This window comes from Strix uralensis, chromosome Z, assembly GCF_047716275.1.
Source record: "Strix uralensis isolate ZFMK-TIS-50842 chromosome Z, bStrUra1, whole genome shotgun sequence".
In the NCBI taxonomy this organism is placed as follows: domain Eukaryota; kingdom Metazoa; phylum Chordata; class Aves; order Strigiformes; family Strigidae; genus Strix; species Strix uralensis.
This window is the reverse complement of record NC_134012.1, coordinates 28,172,473-28,183,869: the sequence shown is the minus strand read 5'-3', so window position 1 is coordinate 28,183,869 and position 11,397 is coordinate 28,172,473. Positions and strand designations below refer to the sequence as shown.

Genomic DNA, 11,397 nt, shown 5'->3' with positions numbered 1-11,397 from the left:
TACTCATGGTAGTGGTGAGATGTAGTGTCATTCCTTTTTGTACACCTTTTGCATCCCTTTCTCCCTCCCAGCTGACCTGAGAGGATGACCCCAGTGCCTCAACCTCACTGTGCGCCACTGGGCTGTGGTACAGCTGCTTTGGCCCTGGGAGCCGTTGGCTCTGTTTGAAGCTTGTCACTCTCTAACAGAGTGGGCAAAAGCCTTATGTCTCTCCTCTAAAACTGATAGAGATGGCTTGCACCCCAGAAGATGAAGCTGGAAAGCTTTTGCTTAGTAACCAGTTTGTAAAATGCAGTGGTCAGGAGGTACCAGCTGAGGAGATGCCTTGGCAGGAGAGGACAGGACTGCAGGACGAGGAAGGTGTGGTTGCCTTACCTCTGAGCATGCTCCTGCATAATAGATTCAGAAAGCAACAGGAGGGTTAGTAGTGTGGAAGTACAATATAACAAAACAACTGCAGAGTAAAGCTTGAAAGGCTACATATTTAATTAAATCTTTTTGGAGGATTATCAGGTTTGAACAGTGTAGGATAGCTTTCTACTTGCTGGGCAACTAGGCCTCATCTTCATGTTACCATCATAAAGAAACTCTAAACTGAAAGAAATTTTAAGAATGTTTAATATAGAGGTTGGAAGGTGTTTAATAGCAGTAAGATTACCTTTTTTTTTAATCAACCTAGATCTCCAAAGTGATTATGCTCTCTTTCCCTGCTCCCTTAACATTTTTTTTGTATGACTCATGGCAACTCAGGTTGAAATTTTAAGGTCGGAAGTTGAAGACAGTTGAAAACAAATAAATAAAATGGGGAAAATCTTCTGATGTACAAGCAAATGCTCATCTCCTTTTGACAGCATCATAATTGAGGTGCTTGAGCTTCAGAAAAGAGAAGATTGCAGATTATTTTTGGTAAAGGGATCTTTAACTGTGCACTTACAAACCTGCATTTGCACAACAAGAGCAAGTCTAGGTTTGCTGACTGTGCTGCTTTATGAAGCTGTTGTTCTGGGATGGTATGAATGGGACGAGACCACCCTTCATATCTGATTGGTAGGATTTTATGGTTGCTGTCAATCTAAAGGGATTTTTTTTCATGTGTCTTTGAAAGAACCCACATATGGAAATAGACGCATTATAAATATACTCAGACTGACTAGACTCTTAATTCATGGGATATAAAGATAAAAAGGAGACTAACAATCTTTGCCCACTCTAAGTGAATCTGTATGTTCCCACTGCCTGCCATTACTCACATATTCAGCCCATAATCTGAAAAGTGCAAACCCTGAAACACGATTTTTTAGATTAATTTTTAAAATTTTTTTTTAAAAATTAATCTAAAAAAGTTTAAATCTGCACCTTGCTTCGTATAATTTCCAAGAGCCAGCACTGTGAGTACAGCACATTAGTCCTCACTTCTAAGTGCACCTGGGTCTATCATTCTGTCTGCTTGTCTATCACACTGGGGTATTCTTTGTTCTTTCAAGAATTTCATAAGAAAAGGATGGAAATGGCTCTGCAGCAGTGGTCTCAGAGTAAATCACCCTGAACACTTAAGGTCCCCTGTATGAAGCTGATCAGAGGTCTATGCACTAGGGTCCTGAGAGTTAATCAGAAGAAGGAAAATGAAAAAAGGGGAAACATTTTTTAAAATTTTTTAAAAATACAAAACAAAACATAAGAAAATATAATTAGCTAGTTTGCCACCATCTGTCAAAAATGCATGCAAGTAATCACTTGCACTTACTCTCCTCAGTATGCATGATAAGATCTACACAAAAATTGGTTCTACAGGGAAGCCTAAAAATGCAGAACTAAAGCCCTGGAAAAATAAACCTGGAAGTATGTGATTGTAAGAAACTGAGGAAACAGGTCAAAACATCTGCAAGGTTATTAGACTCCTGCAATAAGACTACTGGGGCAATGCCCTACATTATCCAACAGCGTATGAGTAGTTGGGTGGTTTCATGCTTCACAGGGGTTGGATCTGCTAATACAATTCAGGCAGAAGGACCACTAACCTCACTGCTGAAATCAGGCATGTTACTGGATGTCAGATGTTCATCAGTAAAATGGGTGCAGCTATTTAACATGTATTTGTCCCACAGCTGCATGTTACAGAAGAGTGGGTGGAACAGGCTGCATGAGCATGCCTCAACCCCTTCAGAGTGAAATTAGGCAGGTTTACTGAACTGGAGGATGATATAATTAAAATGGACTAATTGCACTGAAGCAGGTGACATTTGCACAATCCTCTGTCATGATCCATTCTACTGGCTGGCTGCAGGGTGGTTGTGTCCCACAGAATGACGGTAACAAGCATGTATGAGCTACCGTTATCATAAGTAACCCCAGACATTTCTGTAGAAAATGTTTGAGAATGGCATTAGTTTTGCTGGTATCTAGTCTCAAATGATTGCTCATATGAAGTCTGCTTCATGCAATCCTTTTAGAATTGGAAATATAGATAATCCCAGTTTAATAAAAACTCTCATTAGGGCACAGCTTTTAATGTTTTTCACTTAAGTAAGATCACATTTCTTTCTAAATTCCCAGGCAGTGTCTGCATGTTCATTTATCAGACCTATATCACCTTGGACCTGTATGGTCTTGGTGCTGCTCTCATAAACTTCCAAGATAGGTTATACTAGACACAATCCTGTTTCAATTTTAGTGTAAGTTTCTTCACAGCAAGACTTCACCATTGTTGTCAGTTTTCATTATATTTATGTAGCTGGCTGGAGAGTTGATTCTCTCTCTTGTATAAATGCTTTATCTACTGAGTTTAAAAAAATCCTCTTGTCCTATGAAACAAATAAAAAAGATCAAGAGTTAGTGTTTCTAGAAAAGTCCTATAGCTTGTAGTAGAAAATGGCAAGGTCTGTAAAGAATTAAGCAGCTTGCAGAATTCCCTGGCAAGATATCACTCTGTACTGATAGATATTTTTCTGAGTTTATATCTGCCACTTATCTTGCTAAACTATATTTCTTTTAGAGACATTTCTGTGACACCTTGTCTGTCATCTTTATACTGTTCCAATCTCCATTAATTTTATAATAGCTTCCCATAGGGTAGAAAGATCAGTTAGATAGATCAGTTTTTTGCATCATGAACCAGTGGGCAAACACATTTACCTGTATCACTACACAAGACTTAGAGTGTATTAATGGGACGAATTTGGCAAGAGGTTGTGTATGCAGCCTTCTTACTTAAACTAGGATTTTAATCTGTTGAAGGTCTAACACACTGCAATTTGAGAGTAACCTGATCTTCTCAGAGATATCCCATATCATTTGTATCTAACTAGGATTGTTTTTCCTTTTAATGATTCACCAGATTTTTGTTGTATTGATATTAATTTGGCTGTCTCCATGAAAATACTTTAGAGGTAGTGGCCTTCCACCCTTTCACTACAGGCATAGAAAAGGCCCCTGGGAACATCTGAGAAGCTGTCTTTCTCTTCTACTTCATTTCTGCTTGTTTGAAGACATAAGTGAGCATAGCTCAGTTTTCAACAAAAATGAAAAGGAAATTTGTGAAAAGGACCTAACATATGTTCTTCTAAATTATAGTTTTGTAACTGGCAAAGGGGAAACTTGGAGATTCACTGATACTGAGTCACATGGGAATGAACTAGATCACTTCTTAATATATCCTTCTCCTCATGTAGAGGAAGCTTATAATCTTCGTAGTGCTTGTTACCTGCAATCAAAACAGAAGGGAAAAAATAGAAAATAAGAAAACAGAAAAGCAGAAAAGGTTTAGTTCTGTTTCATTTAGCCTCTTACATATATTTCTAGTGTTTGTATAAGCCTTCTTGTACTTCTTAAGGTATGTACCTCTCAGAATTAGAAACGGAATAACTCTATTTTCTTTATTACTTGAGTTATTTTATAGCAAACATTCCAGTAGCTTTCTCTCTGTGCTCAAAAACAGCATAAAACGTTTTCTGTGGAGTCTGATGATTTCAATTCCATCAGGATGTCATTAAAATAAACAAATCCAAGAGTTTACTCATCACTTAAAAGTGCTGCTTTCCATTAGAAGAAGAAACTCTGAGCTTCTGAGTTCAGTGTCTTCTGCTTATTCCTTAAGTTATAGAGGTATTCCTAATTTCTTAACTTCAATCTTATAACATGTCTGGTTGTTTTTTCCTCTCTTAACATGATGCAGATCTTTGAAACATCTTTAAAATAAGGATTACATCTTTCTTTTTTAGTTTGTTTGAAGCCAAGTTAACAAATATCATAATCATCCCAGAGCATTCTTTATGTCCTCCCTGCAGTCTGTAATAATAAAGAAGTGATCTGTCTACCTCAGAGGACATGGCAGCTCATCTGCCCTTGTGTTCTAACTAGTCTTCCATCATTGATATAGGCTTCTCTTTACAAGGACCACTCTTCCCTGGTGCTGCATGATGTATGACCATGTCGGACCAGAACAATGCATTTACTATATAAAATAGCTAGAGTGCCAGGAACTCTGGATCCATTTCAACACAAAGTACAGCAGCTTCTCCAGTAAATATTTATTTGCTTAAATTAATACAATACATCATACATGCTTTTACTATTGAGATAGAAAGCCAGAAACTAAATATTCACAGATAGTTGGTCCATTTTTTGAGTTGGGGCTTTAAATAGGAACCCAGTGTTCTGTGTGAAATAAATATACACCACATTATGGGCAAAATCTGTTAGGAGTACAAAACGTTAGCTCTGTTACATCTTGTTCAGCTAAGCAGACATGACTTATTTTCAAAACTGTTAATAATTATTAAAAATTTCTTGGAATAATAAATATAGTACTTATATTACTTCTTAACTGTACACATGAGAGCAGAGTCCAGCAGCACCATATGAAGAGAGAAATTGGAGAATAGCTAGTAGACCAACACAGAATTGTAAAAAAGGTGGGTGCAGTAGCATTACTTGGTCTTTCCAGTAACATGTTTTATAGGACACAGCGCAGGATAAGCTTCTATTATAATATTGTCATAAAGTGTTTTATGCTTTGAGCTGCTGAACACAGAGCACTTGCCTTTGTCTTCACAGATGGGAGGCTGCCCAGCAGCCAGGAGAACTCAGGTTCACAAGGAGATGACTGAGTCCTGGTGGCCAGACTCAAAACAGCTTGTTCCAGAGTTACCTACAACTTCACTTTCTTAGTAACTACGTTGTATTTCTTTACCCTCAAATTTTATTAACCCAACTTCTGACTTTTCATCCACCTACTCTGTTTGTACAGTGTCTTGCAGAATTCTCCCTGCTGCCCTTAACAGCAGAAAAGCTTCTAATTTGACAAACCACATGCCTTCACTTGCCCAGACTCATTATGATGTAGGCTATTTACTTTTCCTCAGCATCGTCTCCTGAAGCACCTCAGTTTGTATGAGTTTGGAAAGTACCTCACTTGTATGAGTTTGTGGCCACTCTTATTTGCTCTGATACTCTCCTAGAGGATAAAGTTAGGCTTCATATAATAATGCAGGGAAATTATATGGATGCAATTTAATATAGAGGTGGTAAAGACTGGGCTTTAATTTCATGTGTTATCACAAGCTGAAAACCCAAACAGCAGAGAAGAGTCAGATAAATACATTTCTTTTCACAACATAGCAAGAAGTTAGATAGATTCATATTAGGAAGGAGGGAAAAAAAAAGAAAATGTGTCCCCCAAGGTACAGGACTTCTGAGCCTCTATTCAAAGCAAAACAAGGAAGCTAATCCCTCAAAAATTAGAAATGGGAAATAACTTCATTATGAGAGCAAATTTCTATAAAGCATTTTCAAAGCTATTAAAAAGCAAAGGCTGTTACTGTCTGTTCCCAAAGCGATGCCAATGTAAATAGCATGAAAATAACTTATGTTTGAAAAGCAAGGTGCTTCACAATGAAGGCTGTTATTTCACTTTTAATTTGTCCCTTGGGGCCTCTTTGTAACAAGTGTCTTAGACTCAGCTGCATTATGTTCTGCAGTAGGGAGAACTATCATCTCCCAATCTCTTTGCTTGGGTCACTTGACACTGTCTCCTTATCTCAGTAATAGTTTTGTTTGCAATTCCTCTGACTGGTGACAGGGTTTTAGATGAGTCCTTTTCTATTCTAACATGAGTTATCCTTAGGTGTCTGTGAATTATCTTAGTGCGACTATGTGACTGTGCACAGTCTCGAGGCCTCATTGTAATGGAATGTTCTCCACTTTCTAGGAAGAATGAAGGAAAAGAGATTCACATGAATTACTCCCAAATAGCATTGCCATTCTGGGGACCTCTACTCCTTGACACCTGCCTGTATGTCACTGGCAGTTGCTTTTGCTCCCATGAGAAGTGGGATTGTAGAAGTGGTTAAACCACAGTGATGGTGTGGTTGAAAGACTTTGGGTTAACCATTCAGACAACCCTGAACTGTTTGCAGTGATTTCCTTTCCTAAGGATACATCTGGCACATTCCCTTACGAGGTCTGTAAGGGAACTCTAGACTACATACTTCCAGTAGACATCATTTTTGTGGTTGTAATGTTATCTACTGGGAGCTGAGGTCTTCTGAAGATGTTTCCTTTGCTCCATTTGCCTGAAGTGCTTTTGGTATGTAATCATTTGTTTCTTTCTTAATAAGGATTGTCTAGCTGTCCCATAACACTTTCCAATGCATAGACAACAGGACTTTACAACGGAAGGGCTGCATGCCTTTCTGCTTTACCCATCACAGAAGTGAAGGGATTTGCTAGGTTCAACTCATCTGCATGATCACCATTCTAGAAATTGCAACCAGGTTCCTAAATCCTTGCTTATTCCTCTTATCATAGGAACTAATATGGCTGCAAAGGTGGAGTAGACTGATCTTGAGTCATGCACAGTTGGAAACTACACCACCTTGAGAGAGACATTACTAAGAGTCAGTGGCTCCCAGCTCTTGGCTGTATGTGTTCTTAAATAGGAGCTTTTGTCTGGCAGAGACAAGATATTGCCAAGAAAGTAACCAAAGGACTTGTTCCCATTTCTAAGATACAACCTCTTAGACCATGCTGAATTTCGACCTGATCATTTCCCTTCTAGTCTAAGAAAGAATGCAGTTACACACATTACTCTGAAAATTTTCAGATTCTTCTGCTTGACCACAACATCTCCCTTGAAATCAAGATGGCTCCAAGAGGAGTTACCTTGCAGTGGAAGCAAGGAAGTTGAATGTATATGATAAAACAGTTCATCACTGAAAACACATGGCTACGTACCTCTGAAATACACCTCATTTTGAAAGACATCATTAATTCTAGGCCTGAAGTGACCTATATTCCACTTTAATTTGGTATACCCTTTTAATTTTAGAAAAGTATGTACATCAGCTGTAGAATTAATTACATTTAGAAGAGTCACCTATATGTTACAGCTTCTTTTATCAACAGCTTTTCCTGCTCTTCATTCAGAGTCTCTATATTACAGCGTTTGAGCCCTGAAAAATGAAACCACCTTCTGCAACCTCAGACTATACAAATCCAGTTTTATATGGTGAAGAAGGGCTGCTACCCTGTGAATGCTGATTAACTGGTAGGTGTGACAATCATTAGTTCTGTAAGGTGAGTGGTGTCTTATAATGGTAGAGAGCTGCAGCTACATGACTCTAGCCTTAGCAAGCCATAAGTATATGACTATATTTAATTATAACTTGCTATATATTGGGCATGTTAACAAGGTCTTCCAATTCAAGAACTTGGCAGGTAGGTGAAGAAGATAATAATATTTGGAAAAGATGTACCATGTATATGGATTTCAACCTTTTGAGCTGGGATGTCAGAATGACATAGGACTAATTAAATGACTTAATCTTTATTTCCTTATAAGCAATAGGATGGTGTAGGGCTGTTTGTCAACTGTCTTGAAGATGCAGGAATCAAAGCACTGGTCAAACCATTCATGTGATTAATAGAATGTGCTCTTAGCATCTTTGGTATGAACATAATTGTATGGGAATCAGAGGATGAAAAGTTGGGAATTAATCAGTAAAAACAGCATGAGTGGAATTCTTCTGAAAGGCCTGGAGTTTACTGGTCAAACCATGCTGACAAGGGAGTACTTCTGATTCCGATAAGAGGAAATACAGAACCAGTTTTCCTCTGTCAGGTACTGCTTGCCCTGTAAGGGGTCTTTTTTGGCATACCTTCAAAAATAAAATCTGATCAGACCTATGTATTTCAAAATCATCCTTGCTAACCAAGATAAACTGAAGAGATAAATCGCAAAATGGCATAATATTCTCAATTAAATTACTTGTATTGGCAAAATGGCATAATATTCTCAATGAAATTACTTGTATTTCTTTATGTGTAATTACAGCAAGACTTGTAAATGCTACACGCTGCTGCTGTTCATTAGATGTATTGGTCTGAGCAGACAGTAGAACAAAATGTCAACACAGTCAATGCTATTTCACTTGAAGAATTGCTGAATACTCCCATACTGACTAAAACACAGCAAAGCACAAACATCCTTTGTGCCAGAGGAAAAGCTTATGTGATCATAATAAATCCTAGTCCTTTCAAAGCCTTACAGAGCTGCCCTTCACGATCTCACAAGACATTATTTTTTTTCTTTTTAATTTGTTTCCCATTTCTCATTTTACGTGGTTGAACTAACAGTCACTTCAGTAAATGAAAGTATTTGGACTGTGTTAGTTCTGAGAGTGACAGTACTCTCATGCACACCATATTTAATAGTACTCTTGCTTATACTGTGAAATACTTAGTATTTTCAGACTTTTTTCTGAAGCATATGGTTGGAAGTGTTCATATATATTTAGTCAGATAATAAATCAGACACTAAACTATGTTGGTTTTTGGTAACTAGAAAATTGTGTATAAGTCACTATCCCTCCAGATAAAGGAAATCAACTTCTATACTCACCCCACTGTCTGCTTGTACATTAAGTGGGTAAGTATAAAAATGTTATTGTTCAGTATCTATTGCATTTATTGATGACCTTGGACTGCTTTACTCTTTTACTGTACGCGTTTTACCTTACATTATTTTTATTAATTTGGCTTGTTTATTTCTAAAGACTACTGCAAAATTCCAGGCTTTGCTAAATTACAGTTCATGTTAAAAGCTACCTGGTTCCCATTTTTCAGCTGCTTTAAAATGTCCATTTTAAATGCCTATAAGCATTGTTTGTTTTTCCATTTTTCTTTCCAGCAATTCTTTCAAACTCTTGTTCCTGTGCTTGAAATACAAGTATTCAGAGAGAGAGTGACCAAGTCTGGCCTTTTCAAAGGATCTAAAGCTGAGGCATTCTCTGTTGTTTGCAAGGTCTCTCTCTCCTTGGCTCTCCTGTTTGTCTGAATTTCCCATTCTCTTCTCCAGGCCTCCCTTGTTTAGCACTTCTTCCTTCTCATTGCAGTAGGATTCTCTGAAGTCCTTCATCATGCACTCAGGTTTGCCAGAGAGATCTTGAGCCACATACAGCTTGTTGTCATCATGGTGGTACATGTCAGGGCTGTACCGCTCTGCCTCATAGCAGTTGTCTTCCTCTTCTTCCTGGCATGAAGTTCCCTTGGCACTCTCGCTATCCAAATGAAATGAGATTCCCTTTCCTTGTCTTTTCTGGGAAAGATCAAAGGGCTCTTCCTGTTCCAAGCTTCTCAAGACGTTTGTCTGGGACAGAGCAATTCTTCCTCTTCCAAAACCTTGTAGTAGTTTGAGGGGAGGAGAAAAGGAATAATTTATATGCAGGAAATTTTACTGTGTGATACATGGTTAAAAAACAAAACTTGAGGTGGCCTTCTATTTCATACTTCACCTTTGTCTTCCACCCAGCTATCTCCAAGTACTTTACTGTTTATATCTCATGGCATCTCCTTTCAGATGTTGTTAAAATAAGTACTATTGTATACACTTCACACCAGGTCAGGACACATAAAACATTGTGCTGTACATGCCAGGCACTTGATGAGGGAGCTAGGAATAAAAGGAAGTGGCCTGGCCTGTTGTAAAGTGTATCTGCCAGTGAACCTATCCACTTCCTCCTCCCTTTTTTTTTTTTTTAATGAAAAAGTTGATCTAAAGCATCACAGGTCATAATCAAAGTCTCAGGTTTTGTACATTTTTTTTTCCAGAGGAGTGGAAGAGATCAAAAATATGTTAATGCATTCTATGGAAAATGTGGTTCAGAGTTACTACTTTAAAAATGAAAAGTCAATCAAGTTTCAGCAGTCTATGTCCTCCACTGTCTTTAATTTTTCTTCTTTCAACCACTGAGAAGTCATTCATGCCACTGAAAATTTCCATGCACTAGGTAGTGCTTCTGTTTGAGGAAATCATTATAAATAAATGATGATTTTGAGTAGTGCAGTGTAAGTTTGAGAGTTGTTCTGGATCTGGTGTGTCTTAATATTTGTCAGAGTGTCTCCTCTCTTGCTGGAAATCCAGGCATTACCTAGGAGGCACCTGTGGACTCAAATATGCTCTGAACATTGGCACGTACCAAAGAAGATTCAGAAACTGCTGGCATAGTCCATCTTAATTAAAAGAATAATGACAGTACTGGGGTGAGGATTTCACCCAATAGAAAATATCTATGAAAGCCACTATTTTACTTGCTTTGTTTTGGTTTTTTTCTCTCAGTAATTGAATCCAATTTCTGCAGGGTCTATGCAGCCTCACTAGATAAAGCTTCTACTTTGCAACAGGTTTTATTTTTTAAAATGGTTCATGAGCAGGTGGCAGCCCTTACAAATTGTCTGGTGTCTGATAAGCCTCAACGGCTGAAAAATCTCTGTACACTGTAAAGTTCTTAGGCTGTCTTCAATTACAAGTAATTGTGTAACTAAGATGGTGCTGTACACCTGATTTACAGGAAAAAAAGAGCCATGTATTTCATTACCTGTTAGGATCTTTGTAAATTTTATGCCAAATATCATTAGAGTATGTGTTTTACACACATGTTATGTTGTCCTAAAGGTTGAATTTGAGGAACACCAAGAAATCTTAACCATGAAAGCCTTGTTTACCCAGAAATTCTTAACAAACAAAATATCTTGGATACTCAAACTCTCAAAACAATCCTGCCTAATTCACCCACTACTTTAGATAGAGTTAGCATGTGTCACACATGATGCTGACTTTAGGAAGTGTATGTGGTAGGTGGGAGATAGGAAATGCTTTGCAGGATACCCTGGGTAGTCAAAAATCTATATACTTTGAGATGGGGGAGGAGTGTCTCCTGTTCACATGCTTCCTTGTAAACTGGGTCTTGAGCCTATGGCTTTTGCCTAACTTCAGCTATGTCAATATGGTACAGAATAACCAAGGCTCCTGGACATATATCCATTCAGGCTTCCAATCCTATTCCAGACTGGAATCCAATAAGCAGTGGGCCAGACCCATGAAATCTTCTCGGTTTTTTGCTT

The 11,397-nt window shown here is 38.0% G+C and overlaps 1 protein-coding gene across 2 annotated transcripts in view; it reads right to left on the bottom strand.

Annotated features, from left to right (window-relative positions):
- Positions 1-4,511: 4,511 nt before the first annotated feature.
- ZNF366 (zinc finger protein 366) overlaps positions 4,512-11,397 on the bottom strand; it is a 39,004-nt gene continuing 32,118 nt past the window's right edge. For both annotated transcript variants that reach the window (XM_074856417.1, XM_074856419.1), the window contains exon 6: positions 4,512-9,675. In XM_074856417.1, coding sequence (XP_074712518.1) covers positions 9,140-9,675 — 536 coding nt within the window. In that variant the 3' untranslated portion in view covers positions 4,512-9,139. The remainder of the gene's footprint in view (positions 9,676-11,397) is intronic.